The sequence below is a fragment of the Myodes glareolus genome, chromosome 3 (genome assembly GCF_982192425.1).
Source record: "Myodes glareolus chromosome 3, mMyoGla1.1, whole genome shotgun sequence".
Lineage (NCBI taxonomy): Eukaryota > Metazoa > Chordata > Mammalia > Rodentia > Cricetidae > Myodes > Myodes glareolus.
This window is the reverse complement of record NC_142028.1, coordinates 43,638,297-43,658,388: the sequence shown is the minus strand read 5'-3', so window position 1 is coordinate 43,658,388 and position 20,092 is coordinate 43,638,297. Positions and strand designations below refer to the sequence as shown.

Here is a 20,092-nt window from a genome sequence, read left to right as displayed (position 1 = left end):
AATGTGAGATGTTTTATCTGTTAACCTCTCTTGCAGCTAAGAGGCATATAAATGCATTTTAACTTAGTGCATGCAAAAAAAAAAAAAGAGATTTCCCATGGAACTTCAAAGCTAAAATCCTAAGTAACAAAAATGTAAGGATTTAATTAACATTTTATGACTTGTTTATTATCTTCGAAACAATGGCACTTTTGCAAATGTGTTCCGAAAGTGAATTTGGAAAGGAGGGTTGTACTTTCAAGATGTAGTCTTGATTTGTGGGAAGCTGCCAAGCTTCCTTCCTTTGGCCTTCCCAAGAAGACATTGATTTGTACTTGTATTTTATAATAAAGTGGATTTAAATTCTGGGAACTGCCACATCCCCAGGTTGAGTTCAGTGGAAACTAAACTAATTTTGCTCTACACTTCTATATGATCTAGAAATCTCTAGGGATAGAGCATGCCCCACTCTTCCCTGTGATTTATTTTGATAAAGTCTCTGGGGAAAACATGCATTATCTTCAACAACTCTGAGACACCCCCCCCCCAAGAAACCAGTCTGTTGTTCAGATACTTCATGATTTACCAACTCACCTGACTCTAAATTGGGAAGGAGACATTTGGCTATAGGATCATGTGTCTATGGGAGGTGATAGAATATTTTCTTTGTTTTGTTTTGATTTTCTGAGACAGGGTTTCTCTGTGTAACAGTCCTGGCTGTCCTAGAACTAGCTATATAGACCAGGTTGACCTTGAACTCACAGAGATCCACCAGACTCTTCCTCTAGAGAACTGGTATTAAAGGTGTGCACCACCACAGCTTTCTAACTGTGTCTTCCAAACAGATCCCTTAGAACCCTGTGCATCAGTCAGTTCTTGCAATATTCCTGCATTCCCAGAATATTGAAGGGTAAAAATAATGTTCCAGATAAGTGTCAGGTAGAAAAAGAGGAAAAAATGTTCCAGATAATTTTCAGAAGACACCTCTATATCCTTGTAGGAAGAGAGGACTCTTGGGGCTTGCAGCATCTGACTCAGATCTTCTATGATGGGAACTCCAGAGGAAATTATATTGTGGAAACCTGCCTTATGCCAGACACTCCTTAAGACATGTTCTTTCATTTAATTCTCACAAAATGCATATGAGGCATAACTACACATGAGCTATAACTGTATCCTGCTAACAGAGAAGGAAGCCAAGACCAAGGCAAGTGAAGTAATTTGTCTTTTGCACCGTTGGTAATGCTAAAATATGAACCTAGCTGTGCCCTCTTCTTGAGACTTCTTTAGATTTTCTTGGAAAATAAGAATAAACAACGAAACTCAATTTTTCTTAAGAACCCAGGGCCAAGAATCATGCCTCAGGTCATAAGGGGCTGCCCATAGGGGTCAGAATCTGAAAGAAGCATTACTCTCCTCGAGTCCTGGAGCAGAAGGATGCTTGCACATCATCTGCTCTCAGCTCAGCCTGAGCATCTGCAAGAATAAAAAATGTGTACTGTACTCAGAGATGGAAGCAAAAACCAGAAGTTGATGACCTGAATTCAGACCTTGGAAAGGAACCAACTTCTAGAGATTGTCTTCTGATCTATACAGGCAGCATGGCATATCCCTCCCAGACCAACAAATGTAATTTACTCTTTTTTTTTAAGAAACAAAGAGAGAGAGGAATTCTATAATAGGCAGTGTGGTTGGAGATTTGGAATGAAGTCAGAGTTCCTTTTTGAGTATGTAACCAAAAATGCAAGGTCTGTTAAGATGTTCCTGGCCACCTCTGAACCTTCCTCCAACTTGGCTTCACCAGATTTTGCAGGGAAGCAGCCTGTTTGCCTTTGATCAGTTGGAGCCCAGTCACAGTCTGAGTCTACACAGCCTCTTCTCAACCATGCCAAACCACCCACTTGGATTGGTATCGTGCCAGCTGGCACTGGACTTTTGACTTCTCATTTTTCTTTTCTTCTTTTCTTCTTTCTTTCTTATAATTTTCTTTGGCAATTCTTTAGTCCACCCAGACTAACTCTGCCTTGTTTTCCAGACCTGGCTAACACCCCTCAAAGCACTAATGTGCTGGCCATGCCCAGCTCCTCTTAGGAACTGAATGAATTGTGACCCCCGGCTTTTATGCTTTGCTTGGAGACCAGCTGCGCCTTTGCGCTTTTCCCAGAGACATTGGCTGAGGCTGCACCTGCAGTGTGATGAATTTGCCCTGCCTGAAAGAAGGAAAGTGAGGGAGAATCAAAAGATCACTTGTGTCCATCCTCTGCACACTAGTGTATTTATACCACCCAAACACACCAGAGAATCTCAGAGTCTATTAAATAATAATTACAGCATAAAAAATAAAATGAGGGAAAGGACAATCATATTTTTCTTTGGGAGCCAGAGAAATTTAAAATGAGCTTAGGAACTGCTGAATTGAAGCATTCGGGATTTATTTGTCTCTCTAGCAATTAACTGGGTCATTTTGATCACCTAGGGAATATCTAAAGCTCTATTTGCATTTATAAGAGGAAGTCCCTGAAAAAAGGAAAAAATAAAACAAAATGTCTCTATATTTAAAAAAAATTCTTCTAACAAAATTTTCTTAAGAGCAAAGATTCAGACGTTAATGTTTCTAATTGTAGGATTTCACACATGCAGTGTTTACCAGGAATATCCAGGCATTTCCTTCTAATCATTTAGTGACCAAATTTTCTCTGAGACTGACTGAACAATATCAGTGATCATGTTAGTCCATAATTCAGACATTACAATGTAGCCACAGACTGCAAAGACCTCAGAGAGCAGATGGGTTTTGTTCAGGCTGCACAGATAAAGTACATTTGGATGGATTACTCTTTGTTCCATTGCTTCCTACAGTGTTACAGCCAGCTACCTTCCTGGACCTGGAAAGCCAAGAAATTCCAAATTTGAAAACCTTGGAATACTAAATTCCATCTCTTCATCATAATTAAATAACAAAAAGGGAATGGAGAATGGGAAGGAAGGAACAAATACTTCTCTTGAAAACAGCTGAGTGTGCAGTTTTCCAGGGCATCAGAAGAATGGATAGATGCAATGAATCCTGAGTATCCATCTAGCTGGGGAAGCTGTGGGGACTTCTGTTCTCCGCCTACTTAGTTATGTGACTTTTTCAAGGTCACTTCGAAAGTGTATGGTGAAGAGAAAAATGAGTCCTTTCTCTGGCAGGTATGTTGTAATGAGGCCACTTGTTCGTTTCCCTACTGCCCAGGCTCTTAGACCCAAAATAACCACACAGATACTGTATTAATTAACCCACTGCTTGGCTCATTAGCTCTAGTTTCTTATTGGCTAACTCTTACATCTTAATTTAACCCATTTCTAGTAATCTGTGTATCACCATGTGGCTGTGGCTTACTGGATAAAGTTCCATCCAGCTCCTGTCTCCGGCAGGGTGACATTGTTTCTCTCTGACTCTGACTCCTTTCCCCAGCATTCAGTTTAGTTTTTCCTGCCTACCAAAGTCCTGCCCTATCAACAGTCCAAAGCAGTTCCTTTATTCACCAATGGTATTCACAGTATACAGAGGGGAATCCCACATCACCTCTCATTTTCTGCTTAAATGATAAGGAAGGTTTTAACTTTAACACAATAAAATTACATATAACAAAACAGGTATCAAGCAAGAATTGCAGTTATAATATTTATATCTACTTTATCTTTTATCACAACTAAGGAAAACTATGTTACAAGAATAAATTATTAAACTCCATCAAAGACTCCAGAAGGATAAAATATTACCTAAGAAAACACAAAGTGCATTGTAAGCCACTTCCAGAGCTCTAGAATTGGCAAAGACATCTCAGTGCCTGGACAGTCACCCAAACTTCCATCGAAGACTCCAGAAGGATAAAATATTACCTAAGAAAACATAAAGTGCATTGTAAGCCACTTCCAGAGCTCTAGAATTGGCAAAGACATCTCAGTGCCTGGACAGTCACCCAAACTTCTACAAAGCCTACAGGCCCATAGTATCTGGCAGACTTTTCCATGAAGCATGAAATTTCAAATGCAGTTCCACTTATTTTGGCAGTTTGTCAGACACTTTCTTCTGTTTCATGTAGAATGTGTGGCTGACTCTTTCATGAAGCAGGAACCCCAAAAGATCATCATACCTTTAGGCAAATTCAGCAGCCATTTTCCATGGGTCCTGCATGTCCAGTTCACACAGAATACCATCAAGTAATCCATGCAAGAGCAGTTTCTTGCCCAAATGGCTAGCCAACTCCACAAGGAACCTCTTTAATGCCTGGCATCCTCTTGAAGTAGATTAGTTCTGCCAGGAGCAGATGTGTCTCATTGTCATGAAAAGTCCTGAGTTCTTAAAACATTTAAATGCCATATTCTGTAGTCTTTAAATGGTTTGAAGAATGCCTCTTTATCTGAAATACATCTCTGTACATCTAGAAAATCTAACTAACATGACTACAAGCTTGACTATTATAGATGATTATCTATTAACCTATATTTTGTAATTATACATTACATTTTTAAATGAGCTACACAAACACAATGCTTTAATCAAGTGTTGTATACATATAACAAAATTGATCTTAAATTTGTATCAAGAAACCAAGATCCATACCAATGCAAATCTCTATAGCATAATCCCCTTTAAAAATAAACAAACTTTTATAAACAATAGTTGGTGATATGGGTGTAGTTATGTCCATAGAGCTTTCTGCTTTTCATTGGGCAAAGTAATTTTTGAGGATGTTCACAGCAACCTTTCAGGAGGTCGTGGTCTATCAAATTATATTAGTCCAGAAGCAATCCAGAGGTTCTCATCCTCTGAGAAAACAAAAGAAGAACCCATTTTCCAAAGCAACATATCATTAGATCCATATTTTGAAAACAAAATACCTTTAGAGTATATATGCTGGTTTAGTTTAACAGATATTCTGTACAATGGAATATCTGTCTGTACTTAGCTCCTTTACAGTCAAAAAATTCAAAGAAGGAACAATAATATACATAATCCAAACTCTCTGTATATAGTCCATCTTTGCATGGCTTATTTTTTCACTCTATCACTTTTTTAATATTTATTTTGTTATTTTTACTCCTTTAATCCATGACTCTCTGTACACTGTTTCTTTAAAAACTTTACCTTTATTTAAAAAATGATTTACATTTTTAATGGTCTGTATTGTTTTTCTACATACATTTATTCAACACTGTGACCCATTTAGAAGTCTTTTCCATCTGGATTTGTCTTTATTGCATATCTATAATTATTTTCTGACCAGAACTGCTTCTTAAAATGCTAAGCCCTTCTTAAGAACTTAAGTGGTGCTATTGGTAGGGAAAATATGGCACTTCCTGCTTGCCCCGCCCAGTCCAGCATGGTGGAGCTGTTTGCTGCCTCTGAGAGCCATGCTCACAGCCCTATTTTTAGGCACACAGCCAGTCGATGTTGCCATTAAACAAGTTGTAGCATCCTTTTCACAAACCTTGTTTAAATGCTCAGCCTCCTGAAAAAGCCAGAGGTCACTCTGGCATGGCAGCATGGCCCAGAAAGCTTGCATTTCAAAACAGCATGGCTTTTTTTCTGCTACTGCTGACTCTGGAAAACCTCTCTTATAGGAGCTGCAGCATGCCACCCATTCTGAGTTGACCACATGGGCGCCAATTTGTTGTAATGAGGAAAGCCACTTGTTGGCTCCCAGTTGCTTAGTCCCGAAATAATCACACAGATACTGTATTAATTAAATCACTGCTTGGCCCATTAGCTCTAGCTTCTTATTGGCTAACTCTTACATCTTAATTTAACCCATTTCTAGTAATTTGTGTATTGAGACATGACTGTGGCTTACCAGGTAAAGTTCTGTCCAGCATCTGTCTCTGGCAGGGCTACATGGCTTCTCTCTGATTCTGCCTCCTTTCCCCAGCATTCAGTTTAGTTTTTCCTGCCTACCTAAGTTCTGCCCTATCAAGGCAGAACTTTATTCACCAAGGCAGTTTCTTTATTCACTAATGGTATTTGCAGCATACAAAGGGGAATCCCACATCACAAGTGTTTCACTATGCTGTTTGGACCACTCAGGTATGCTTCTGCTGAATAATGTGGGTTTCTGGAAAGTTCTGTATGCAAAAGAGCCCCTGCAAGCTCCTTGAGATAGAATGCCTTGTATTGTGTCCTAATATATTATGGCAGCCATTAAGTTGCTTCCCCCTCTCAGAATTCATATCTGTGGTTCCTGTCACACAGGACAGGGTAGTCTATCTTGGACAATGTGTCAACCAGGAATATTACTTTGGAAAATGGCTAGAGAAATAAATCTAAGAGTCAAAAAGGGCAAAAAAAAAAAGTCTGAGGAATTAATATCGAGTGTGTGCACATTAGCAGTTCAGATGCACTTCTTGCCACGTCCTCCTTCCTTTTGAAGGGAAATAAAATGGCTATTCCAGAAAAGGGTTGCTGCTCTCTTTCTCTGTTTCCCCCTGCAGTATCCATCTACATTAGGCTCAGAACTTCAGTGGGAACCGTCTGCTGATCTCACCTACTCACTGCTTCCTTTTATCCTCCATTACACATACACACAAAAGACTCTGTTTTCAATATGAGATGTCAAACCTGTAAATAATAATAGCTAATATCTACTGGGCACTCGCTATGTGCTGGGTGCTCCACCAAAAGCTTTACGTCTACTCTCTCAGTTCTCACCACTCTTGCAAAATAGATTTTATGATTTCCATTTCCAAAACGAAAATGAAACCAATTCAGCAAGACTTAGGAAGTTTCAGTAATTTGTTCAAGGTCATGGAGCTGAATTGGAAACCAAGTTTTTCTCAAAGCCGTGCTTCTAATTATAAAGTGATGTTCCTGTTTGGTTCAAAAAGGTCAAAGTTCACGAGAGTGTTAACTGTAAGCACTTCTATGTACAGCAGACATCACCATGGACTTCAGGTCCAGAAGTGATCCTTCTGCACGGTCAGTCCACAGAGTTGATTTCATATTATCAATTTACTACTACCCCTATGGGAATGGCTAGTTGGAGAATTTGTATACACTGATAATATTCCTTTTTTTAGCCCTATATGGCCAGAGAAAACACTATATTTTCTTAATTTTTTTTTTTGGTTTTTCAAGACAGGGTTTCTCTTTATCTTTGGAGCCTACCCTGGAAACTGGCTCTTGTGGACCAGGTTGGCCTCGAACTCATAGGCATCTGCCTGCCTCTGCCTCCTGAGTGCTGGGATTAAAGGCGTGTGCCACTGCCACCTGGCTAGGAATCACTATATTTGATCAAAATTCCACTTCCCTATTACTGAAATCATTCCCAAAATGAAATTCAGAAGTTTACTTGCAGTGGATCAAATTTGCAGACTTGAGAGACCCAAAATGAGTAATATTTTCAGAGCATTTTCTAATGTTTTACTTTGATGTTTATGTGTATGAGCATTCTGCCTGCATGTATATGTGTACACTATATCCATGCCCAGTGACTATGGAGGTATCTTTATGTTCTTATTGCTGTGATGAAACCAAAAGCAAGTTGGGAAGGAAAGTATTTATTTTGCTTTTGTTTCTATCACAGAGGGAATTCATGGCAGTAACTCAGGCAGGCACCCAGATGTAGGAGTTGATGCAGAGAACATGGAAGAATGCTGCTTACTGCCTTTCTCCTCGTGGCTTGCTTAGTTTGCCTTCTTATACAACCCAGAACCACCAGCCCAGGGATGGCACAACTCACAATGGGCTGGACCCTCCTACACCAATCTCCAAGAAAATGCCCTACAGGCTTGCCTGCCTACAGCCCAATTGTATGGAGGCATTTTCTCATTTGAGGTTTCCTCTTCTCAGATGACTCTAAATGTGTCAAGTTGACATAAAACGAGCCAGCACCAGCAGTCAGTTTCCTGGAGCTATAGTTACAAACCATTGGGAGCTGCCATGTTGGTGTTGTGAACCAAACCAGGATCTTCTGGAAGAGCAACAAATGCTATTAACTAATGGGTCATCTCTGCAGCCTGCCAGGACTTTTCTATATCGTAACAAACTGTCCACCAAAAAGAGTAAACATATTAAAAAAAGATGCCTTAAGTCATCTTATCTTCATTTGGTGATCAAATTTATTTCTCTATTGTAACTAGACTGCCCAGGGGTGATAGTAATTCCAAGTTGGAAGGTCAAAAGATTGGTTTTTATGGTTCTATTTGCAGTGCTGAGGATCAGCCCTGGATGGCCCATGTATTCAAGGCCTTCACTCTTCCACTAAGCTGCACTCTCAGCTTGTAATTTGTGCTTTGTTCGTCTCCATGAGGCTTTCATTTAGTTCCAATGCAATATTTGATCTGCAGATTTCTAGCTATCAATTCTAGTTAACAGTAGTTTAAAATATAATAGAAATGGTAAATAGTTATAAGGATGCCCTGAGATACTTTTCATGCCCTAGAGTATTACCAGTTTTGCTCATTCTTCCTCTCCTGGGCTGAGAATGGAATAAAATGACTCAGTGAAATCCCAGAGACTCAAGTAAGTTTTGAGAGCCTACCTTGGGCTCTCAACTGTATTCTAGACTTTAGCTCAAATACTTTCACAAAGATTACTTTATTTACTAAAATAATTTTCATGTATGTAAATTATGTAATGGGCCTTAAATTTAACTATGAACAGGAATTTTTGAAAATCCAGTAGTTTGCATCAGACATTCGTCTGTCAAATGGAAAAGTCAGATTTTGGATAGAGATCACTTGACCCCTCTTTCTCTTCCTTATTGAAACCACCTTCTGTAGTCCCACAGCCTGTGTTTGCTTCTTGACTTTTTGTGCATAACCAAAGATATATGTAATCGTGACTCTGTGGCAAATCTATATTTCTTTTTTCCTACTCCGCTGTGAATTTAATGCATACATTCAGATTAACTCCCACCAAGTATCACCATTTTATTTAGCATCCAAACTGCAGCAGATAAGCGGGGAAGGTAAGAGTTGAAGTCATTTCTATCAGGATGATAGCTATGTATTCCCTTGCCCTTGGGATTTTATATTCAGAGCAGAGTATCCCAAGCATCAAATGTAATTGTCTCATTGTTTTAAGGCCTTTACTGAATTGTGTCCCTTGCCAATTCTGAGCCTTTAAGGCTATAGTTTGTTCTTTAAGGGATTATTTCCTAAAACTATCAGATTTTGTTTGTGGAACATTATTCTCATAATTAGCAGAACATTTTCTTCTCACATTTGACTGATATAACCAGCTAGTCCCAGAATAAAGCCGTGTTATTTTTTAACTAATCCACACCAGTCATTTCATTTTTACAGAATTGAAGGTAGTTAATTCTGATGTGTGTTAAAAGTTACCCTAAATTGTAATGCACTTACTTTTATTTTTACAGTATTAAGTTGACTCTTCCCCCATTTCCAAGTTGTACCAAGTCTATTTAGACTGAGACAGCTCATTGTTCACAAGTGAAAATGTACACACCATTTACACGCTAATTCCTTCACCTGGTGCTTGGCAGTTATTGTTCTGTTTCCTAGTTCTGCAATTTAACAACATTAGACACTTCTTAAGGATGGACTTATGCAGTATTTGTCTGTTTGTGACTGGTTTGTTTCATAATGTCACCAGGAATCAACATCTGTTTTATACCATATGACTGGCTTTATGGTGACTGTTCCAGTTTGGTTTCTGTTTCTGTGATAAAGACCATGACCAAAAACAATTTGGGGAAGAAAGGGTATATTTGACTTTCATATCCTGATCCCATTTCATTCTTAAGAAAAACCAAAGCAGCTCAACCAAAGCAGGAACTTGAAGGCAGGTACTAAAGCACAGACCATAGGGGAATATTCTTTACTTTTTGCTCCCCAGACTCACGTTCATCAATCTCTCTTATCCTCTTAGGTATAGCAAAAGTAATAAAAAACCTAGAGTCAGATATTAGGATTCAACCTGGAAACCAGAAAAGCAAAGCAGACAAGCTACTAGAGAAATCTTACCTCTACCAATGTTGGGCGACCATAGACTAAGCAGACGAAATCTTTCCTCTCATTTTATATTCTCTCTAGTGCTAGGATTAAAAGTGTGACTCACTAGTACTGGGATTAAAGGTGTGAGCCACCACCTGGATTTGTTTCTGTGTTGATCTTGTGTAGCCCAGGGTGATCTTGAACTCCAAAGATCTGTCTCCCAAATCCTGAGATTAACGGTGTGTGTCACCATTACCTGACCTCTAGTGGCTTTGCCTCTGGTCTTCAGGCAAGATTTATTTATTAAAATATAAATAATATACCACTATATTTCCCTTTCTGTCTAAAATAAAAAAGGGTATAAGTAATATAAGAAAAACTAAATATAATTAAGTACAAGACTGTATACAATATATACAGGCAATAAATACATCAACAATGTTTAGTCCTTTTGCATTTGACAAATTCAGAGAAAATACTCCACTCAGGATCACCTACCCAGGGTATGCTTAACATAAAATGATGGAGTCTGAGTATTTACCTGTAATTTTTGTACATACCTTCCTGTGGGGGATACTTTAAACCATCTCTAGATTGCTTACAACACCAATTTGGTTTAAATTCCATGAAAATACTATGTAATTCTTTGCAAATAATATCAAGCATTTGTACTTCAATACAGACACATTTTTTTCTTGAATATGTTGCATCCCAGGCTGATTGGGTCAGGATGTCAAACCCATAGATACTGAAAGCAAGTTGTATTCTTGAGAATTTCATACTGTGCTTACACTTTCTTGAGAACCTCCTACATTGTTTTCTGTAATGACCACCTTATTATACATCCTCACCAAGGCATAAGGGTTTTAATTTCTCTGTATTTACCATTGTTTCTTGTTTTCTACTTTTTTGATACAGACCATTCTAATGATGATAATGAGTTATTATCTCTTCTCATGTCAAATGCATAATATATACACTCTCAAATATCATCTATATTTATCTTATGATCAATGATGTTAAACTGGGGTTTTTTCATTGTTTGTTGGTCCCTTAAATATATTCAGAGAAGAACTCTCTGGGTTTTTTTAGTCCTTTGTCCAGCTTTCATTCAGTTATGTTTTTGTTTTGTTTTATTTTGTTTTGTTCTTACTGCTGTTATTCAGTTGTTGAACTTACTATACTGGTTTTTAACTTTTTCCCAATATATAACTCCAAAATATTTTCTCACACACTTTAGGCTGCTTTTGTATTTTGTCCTTTTCATGCACAGGAGGCTGGAGATGTGAAATCATCCTACTTGTCTATTTTTGCTTTTATACCAGAGCTTTTGGTGTCATGTCTAACAAATAACTGTGAAACCCGAAATTGAAATTTTCCCTCTTTACTTTCTTCTTGGAACTTTATTATTTTGTGTGCTGCACTTAGGCTTTGGCTGTGATTTAAGTTAATCTTTGCAGATGATGTAGGGTGAGGACACTGCCTCATTCTTCCTGTGTGGCTGTCCAGTTCCTCCAGTGTGATCTGTGCTTTTTCAGCTGTGCAGTCCTTGTCAGAAATTACTTTCATTTATTTCTGAGTTCAATGTCCCATTGTTCTGTATGTTTTACATTCATCCTTTGTATTATCGGAGTTTCCTTGTGTGCTTCCAAAAGAGCGAGATTCAGGGTTGGGAGACATTTGATATGAAATCTGACCTTCTGTTTTCTGAGGTTCATGATCAGTCAGATGTCTGAGGCTGTGTATATGCAAAGACAAATTCAACTTTTCAATATAATTGTCTCATCCTATAATTTAAGCTAAATGATGTGTTTCTCGTAACACCAGTGATACCATAGATCTATTAAAGTTATCCTTTCAATAGTAATACACTATTTGTGGCATTTCTCGAACAAGTTTAATGTTAGCATACTTCGCTTCCTAATATATTTTTAACTCAATTAATACATAAAAGTTTGCTGTAATTCCATCTTAGAGTTCTGAAAGGTACGTTTGAATACCTGGCTTTATAGTATGAATTAAGATTGAGGAGTGAATTCTGGCAAAAATGTTTTGGAAGTTTGTAATTCCCTTGAACTAGCTTTGAAGTTAATCTAAACAGAAACGAACATAGGAAAAATGTGGAGTTAATGATATTTAAAAACTTTATTGTGCATGTTTTCATGTTACAGAATTTACTGATAAGCATCAAAATCAGGTGGTTTAATACTCTTGAAACATTCTTAAACACATAATAAATGACAGAGTAACTAGATTTGGTGGTGAAGGCAAGAACAATTCCAAACATGTTTTTTTTCTCATAGATCAGCAAGTTTCTAGCATCAAAGCCACACAAATTCATTTCACCTCAAACTTGCCACAGTAGAACATGATTTTATTTTGTGAGACTAGTAACAAGACTTCCATAGTTAATAAAGCATCAAAACAGGTTTAGGATCTTTTAATAGTTTCTACTAACATACGACTCAACTGTTGTGTTGGCTCCTTGTATTATCATGGCTTTTGATCAAAGGCAAGCATATGATTTACAAAGTAAAAAGATAATACAAGGTGTGGACATAAAGTGAGCGCTTGCTGTGTTCTGAACATTGGAGTTATGTACACTGTTCTTAGTGAATGTTTCTAGAAAATCCAGTCACTGAGTTATTCAGTACTCAAAGTTGACGTTTATTTTTCTGTTATACAGAAAATATATAAGTATAGTTAAGTGCATTAGCAAATGCCCAGTCTGTTCTTAGGAAACCAAGATTAATTCCAGTTAGATGTATAATGGCTCTATATACCTGGTTGGAATTCAAAACACTAGAACTAGTAACCACTGGTATTATATAAGCTAGCAAGGCATACATGCTACCCTTTTTTCTATGTGGTATCTTGTTAAAATCAATACTCAAGTCAAGAGGATCAGCTATTTGTCCTCTGAGAACCACTACTGAGCAAAGACTACAATATGTAGAAACAGAGTAACATGAGGGTAGATGGAAAACACAACTTTGATGAGCGTTTGATATGTGCCAATCACTGTATGCATTATATAGATTCTCAAGCTTTGTTTTTTAACATAGAATAAATTCTTCAATAATACTGTAAAAGTCATTTATGAGCAACCCTGTTTTGTAGCTTGAAGAAATTGAGAGATGATACAACATATCCATGGACTGTGAATATTAAGTAGCCTCTGATAGTCAAAGGAGTGTAATGAAAACATAGATGTTAAGTATGGACACATTTTCTTTTTCAGTCCCAGGGATTAAAGTTAGAGTCTCGTGCATATAGTCCAGTGTTGTACCACACCTCTCTGATTCTTGCCTGAAACATATTTCCACATGTGTGTGTTGAATATATTTGTATTTTAAATAAAGACTTGTAGTGAAGCAGAGGAATCATTACTTTATTCAGCCAAAATCATATGACTATTAGAATATAGGAAAAGTTGATATTTTCCTTCTATAGATTTGTTAAATTGACTTCTTTCATAAAAGTAATTGAGCTTGAAACACTATGGCTGGAAATTTCTACAGAATGCAGCATTTGGAATAGAAAGAATCCCTGAAAACAAATGTTATATTAATGTAAATACCACAGATAATTTAAGATGTGCTGAGTCTTTTGTGAAGTACAACCCATGTTTTGTTTTTATTAAGAGTGGCCATTTATCTTTTTTATTTTTTAATTTAATTTTTTATTATTACATTTTAAATTTTATTTTACATATTAATCATAGTTTTCTCCTCTCTCCTCTTCCCCTTTCTCTCCTCCACCTCCTTTCTACCTGCCCCCACACACACACATTCACTCCTCAGAAAGTGTAAGGCCTCCCAAGGAAGTCAGCAAAGCATGGGCATATCAAATTGAGGCAGGACCAAGCTCTTTCCCCCTGTGTCAAGGCTGCGCAAAGCATCCCACCACAGGGAATAGCTTCCAAAAGGCCAGCTCATGCACCAGGGACAGATCCTGGTCCTAATGCTAGGAGCCCCACAAACAGACCAGGCTACACAGCTGTCGCCCATATGCAGAGGGCCTAGGTCAATCCCATGCAGGCTTCTTAGCTGTTGATCTAGTGTCTGTGAGCTCCTATGAGCTCAGGCCAGCTGTCTCATTGGGTTTCCCTGTCATGATCTTGACCACCCTTCCTCATATAGTCCTTCCTCCCTCTCTTCAATTGGACTCTTAGAGGTAAACCCAGTGCTTGTCCATAGATCTCTGCATCTGCTTCCATTAGTTACTGGGTGAAGGTTCTGTGATGACAGTTATGGTAGTTGATTACAGGAAAAGACAAGTTCAGGCACCCTCTCCACTACTGCTAGGAGTCTTAGCTGGGATCATTCTTGTGATTTTCTGGAACTTTCCCTAGCACCAGGTTTCTCCCTAATGGCCCCTTCTATCAAGATATCTCTTTCATTGCTCTCCCTCTCCATCTTCTCCCCCAACTGGGCCACCCCAATAGCTCAGTGGTAGAGCATTTGACTGCATGTACCTTTTTAGAAGCATAAACATGCAGTTTCTAAAGAAAACTTTATTTTTACATAAATGTCATCTTTAGGATTTTCTAGAGTATGTGTGTGTGTTTAATGACTATGCCGGACTATGTGCAGTTCTAATTATAAAACTGAACGAGTTCTAGACAGCATCAGTGTAGCAAGTGGACTATAATAAGAGCATCCTAAAACTCAAAATCTGCTTGGATACTTTGAGTATATTCTGAACACAATTTTTCAGCTGTGTGAGTCATTAAACTGTTGTAGTAAACAATAGAGAGTGTACAGAGTAAGCATAACATCTTCCCTGATTTAATTTTCAGACACTTCTCCAGACTTGGTCGAAATAGCTCCAACAAGGACCTGTGAGCATGCCTGGAATTGAGTGACACGGTTAAGGGATTTCAGATTGCTTTGTGCCTCTTGGGAAGTTCAGAAAACCATCATTTCAGACTCTGGAATTCTGTTCAACTGAGACTCGCTTGGATGTTTACACTCTCTGTTTGCTGTTCTCCTCGCCACTAAATAGTGCTCAGATCTTGATCAGGAACTGAGTGTGTTCCACAAGCCACCATGGCCAGATGGAGCATTGGGATAGCAGCTTGTCGACTGGTGCTGGGCTTGCTGATGGCTTCATTCACTGAGTCTTCCATACTGAGTAGTGAGTGTCCCCAGCTTTGTGTATGTGAGATTCGACCTTGGTTTACCCCACAATCCACATACCGAGAAGCTACCACTGTTGATTGCAATGACCTCCGTCTGACAAGGATCCCTGGCAACCTTTCCAGTGACACACAAGTGCTTCTCCTACAGAGCAATAACATCGCCAAGACGGTGGATGAGCTGCAGCAGCTCTTCAACTTGACCGAGCTGGATTTCTCCCAGAACAACTTCACAAACATCAAAGAGGTGGGGCTGGCAAACTTGACCCAGCTCACGACCCTACATCTAGAGGAAAATCAGATTTCAGAGATGACAGATTACTGTCTGCAAGACCTCAGCAATCTTCAAGAACTCTATATCAACCATAACCAGATCAGTACAATCTCAGCTAATGCTTTTTCTGGCTTAAAAAATCTCCTAAGGCTGCACCTGAATTCCAATAAATTGAAAGTGATTGATAGCCGCTGGTTTGATTCTACACCCAACTTGGAAATTCTCATGATTGGGGAAAACCCTGTGATTGGAATCCTGGACATGAACTTCAGACCTCTCTCTAACTTGAGAAGCCTAGTTTTGGCAGGGATGTACCTCACGGATGTTCCCGGAAATGCTTTGGTAGGCTTGGATAGCCTCGAGAGCCTGTCTTTCTATGATAACAAACTAATCAAAGTCCCACAACTTGCTCTGCAGAAAGTTCCAAATTTAAAATTCTTAGACCTCAATAAAAACCCCATTCATAAAATCCAAGAAGGGGACTTTAAAAATATGCTTCGGTTGAAAGAACTGGGAATCAACAACATGGGAGAGCTGATTTCTGTAGACCGTTATGCCCTGGATAACTTGCCAGAACTGACAAAGCTAGAAGCAACTAACAATCCCAAGCTGTCCTACATCCACCGTTTGGCTTTCCGAAGTGTCCCGGCTCTAGAAAGCTTGATGTTGAACAACAATGCCTTGAATGCTGTTTACCAAAAGACAGTAGAATCTCTTCCTAACCTACGTGAGATCAGCATCCACAGCAATCCCCTGAGGTGTGACTGTGTCATCCACTGGATTAACTCCAACAAAACCAACATCCGCTTCATGGAACCCCTCTCCATGTTCTGCGCCATGCCGCCTGAGTACAGAGGGCAGCAGGTGAAGGAGGTGTTAATCCAGGACTCCAGTGAACAGTGCCTCCCGATGATATCACACGACACATTCCCAAATCATTTAAACATGGACATTGGCACAACAGTCTTCCTAGACTGTCGGGCCATGGCTGAGCCAGAGCCAGAAATCTACTGGGTCACTCCCATTGGAAATAAGATAACCGTGGAAACGCTTTCAGATAAATACAAGCTGAGTAACGAGGGCACCTTGGAAATAGCAAATATCCAGATTGAAGACTCGGGAAGGTACACATGTGTTGCCCAGAATGTCCAAGGGGCTGACACTCGAGTGGCAGCTATCAAGGTTAATGGAACCCTTCTAGATGGTGCCCAGGTGCTGAAAATATATGTCAAACAGACAGAATCTCATTCAATTTTGGTGTCCTGGAAAGTTAATTCCAATGTCATGACATCAAACTTAAAATGGTCATCTGCCACTATGAAGATTGACAACCCCCACATAACATACACCGCCAGGGTTCCAGTAGATGTCCATGAATATAACCTAACACATCTGCAGCCTTCTACAGATTATGAAGTGTGTCTCACGGTGTCCAACATCCACCAGCAGACTCAAAAGTCATGTGTCAATGTCACAACCAAAAATGCTGCTTTCACCCTGGACATCTCCGACCATGAAACCAGCACAGCCCTGGCTGCGGTGATGGGGTCTATGTTCGCCGTCATCAGCCTCGCGTCCATTGCTGTGTACATTGCCAAAAGGTTTAAGAGGAAAAATTACCACCATTCGCTTAAAAAGTATATGCAAAAAACCTCTTCCATCCCACTGAACGAGCTGTACCCCCCGCTCATTAACCTCTGGGAAGGTGACAGCGAGAAGGACAAAGAGGGCTCAGCGGACACCAAGCCAACCCAGGTCGACACATCCAGAAGCTATTACATGTGGTAACTCAGTGGGTGTTTTGCTTCTGGTAGTAAGGAGCACAAAGACATTTTTGCTTTATTCTGCAAAAATAACAAGGTGAAGACTTTTGTACTTTTGACTTTGCTGGTTTGTGGCAGAGTGGAGAGGATGGGTGGATATTTCAAAGTTTTTTAGTATAGCGTATCGCAAGGGTTTGACACGGCTGGTGGTGGCTCTCAGCTTCCAGTTTGTGTTTGGTTTTTATCCTTATCATTATTATGATTATTATATTATTATATTATTATTATTTTATTTTAGTTGACGTGCTAAACTCAATAATGCTGTCTTAACTACAATGCTCAATAAAAATGATTAATGACAGGTGGGGGCTCCTCAGTGCTTGACCCCTTCTTCTGAAGCCATCAATACAAAGAACTGTGTCCTCTCAAAAGCTAACCTATGGGATAGAAGCAGCATTAAATCCTCCGTAGCAACCTGGTCTACAGACTTTTAACTCAAGCTAAGACTAAACTTGCTACTTTGTTGAATGATGTTAGTTGGCTGTACTGTAATGTTGTATCAACTGAATTGAATGTTTGCCTTTCAGCAACCACTTTCCTTTCCTTCCTCTTTCTTTTGTAATAGTTGAAGAGGCTTAGAACAAGCTAACAGGCAATAGAAATATGTATATCAGATTTTCTAATGTAATGAACTACATGTTAATTGTTACTATATTCTTTTTATCTTTAGTAGACACTTTTAAAAAAGAAAAGATAATTTTGTTGTGTTTAACTCACCAACTTGGTGTATAATGAAGACAGAAGTACAATAAATTAGTTTGTTCTGATTTTTTAGAACACTTGCGATAATGTATCATTTATAGTTCTTGCTAGTTGTAGAGGTAATATCTTTCACACCAATGCAGTCAACAACCAAAGTATATATGTGCATGCTATCTTTTACAGTCAGATCCTAAAATCTTTTGAGTTCTTTCTATAAAGAAAAAGGTATCCATTTTAACTACGACATTCTGGACCAGTGAGATGGCCCAGTGTGTAAAGGTGCCTACTACCAAACCTGATCTGAATCCCATTCCATGTTATGGAAGGAAAGAACTGACTTTAAGTTGTCCTCTCACCTCTACAATGCTCCATGTATGCACAGACACACACATGTACCCACACTCATATGTATATAAAATAAGCAAATGCATTAGAAAAAAACAAATTAATGGATATTCTAATGAATAGCATTTCCATATTTTCAATATTGCTGAATAAAACCCGATGGAGGAGGTATTCATATAAAAAGAGAAAAACCCACATACTACTATAACCCTGGCATAATTACACAATGTATGTACCATTATTTTTCTTTATTTTATAGTATACACATTCCTCATCAAAGTCTAAAACACAGAGCTAAGGAATGGTTCAAAACTTTTATAGTATTGCTTTCAACAGCTATCTATGTGCTTATAGGGTGTATGCTGTCATGGAGATGTCTGCTGAAAAACAATTGACAGAAGGCAGAGTTATTTCTTAATCACTCTGGCATTTGTCATCAAAATATTACATACAGTTCATCTCAATTAACAATTTCAAGATTACACAGGAACTACATCTGTGAAGTTCAAAATGAGAGGAGTTAGTTTTGCAGAGTTCTGTGACCATTTAGAGGGAGCAGACTGAAAAGTACAGGCAAACAACAGAAGACCCATCTGAAAACCCTCATTGATAAGGCATAGGAAGGAAGGAAGGAAGGAAGGAAGGAAGGAAGGAAGGAAGGAAGGAAGGAAGGAAGGAAGGAAGGAAGGAAGGAAGGAGTAAGAGGAGGAAGGAAGGAAGGAAGGAAGGAAGGAGGAAGGAAGGAAGGAAGGAAGGAAGGAAGGAAGGAAGGAAGGAAGGAAGGAAGGAAGGAGGAAGGAAGGCAGGCAGGCAGGCAGGCAAGCTGTTCCAGATGACAGTTGTCACTATGGAATGGTGGGATGTTAGGAAGGGACTAAGAGGAAGCAGGTGCCAGATGAGAAGAAAAAAAAAAGATAAGGGAACAAAGTCCAGATGAGGTGGGAAATGAGAGGATGTTCGTTGTCAAATGCTTTGCTTTGTGAATCACCCTTCAGAAGACCATCCTTTTCATCCCCAGCCCAAAGAGGAGTGGGGAGAGAATTCCAGATTCTGCAAGCAAACTGCAACCAAAATATAGCCAGTATCATAATGAAAAATCATTTTTCCGAGACTTCATTTGCTAATGGGGAAAACACAGGGCACAGGAAAGGTGAGTCCTTTCAGGCAGCCTCCTCCATCATCCATCAGTTCTCTAGGTCCAGTGGTGGTCTTACAGTTCTTACCTTGTGTACCCCTGCTTCAAACATGCAGGGCATCCTCAAATTCCCATTTATCTGGAATAAGATTTAGAACAAATGTAAACAAGAGGACTAGCAAAGTATCTTGCATTGTTTTACTACCAAGTACATATGGGACAGAATTGAAGGTGCTCTATCTGAAACCATGGGCATTCTTGTCTTCAGACATCTGCTGAGACGCAGGAAGTCACAAGGCAGGTCAGCAACAAAGCAGAAGGCCTAGGGCTGTTCACTGTTGCAAGAAGACATCATTTACCCATGAAGCCATGCTTTGAGCTGGCAAAGAACATGGGTTTAAAAAAACAGCTCAACCATTCTTCCATTATGAAAACAGAACAGGCTCAAGGAAATCCAAATGTTTATTTGAAAGATATCATTTCCCAGACCAGTTTTGGGCAATTTATCCCGACCATGTTATTGAGTTGCTTTTTTTTTTTTCTTTTTCTTGATGGAAAGCAAGATGACAGAAGTTCTCTTTTCTGAGTTAAGGATTTACTCATCTCTACCTCGTTTGGTAAGTTAGGGAGCCAGTAAAGTTGGACATCAAGCTAGATCCTCATGGACAGAGGAGGTATTCTCCATTTCACTTGTGAGATGGCTGCTGTAGGTCATATTCCCGTCTCACATTTTCCCTTTGCTTCTTGTTGTCCTCTGA

At 39.0% G+C, this 20,092-nt stretch overlaps 1 protein-coding gene across 1 annotated transcript in view; it reads left to right on the top strand.

Moving 5' to 3' along the window:
* The window catches only part of Lrrn1 (leucine rich repeat neuronal 1), a 42,702-nt gene extending 24,773 nt beyond the window's left edge, over positions 1 to 17,929 (top strand). Inside the window, exon 2 of the mRNA XM_048438509.3 lies at positions 14,717 to 17,929. Within this exon, the coding sequence (XP_048294466.1) occupies positions 14,967 to 17,117 (2,151 nt within the window). The 5' untranslated portion in view covers positions 14,717 to 14,966 and the 3' untranslated portion in view covers positions 17,118 to 17,929. The remainder of the gene's footprint in view (positions 1 to 14,716) is intronic.
* Positions 17,930 to 20,092: the final 2,163 nt, after the last annotated feature.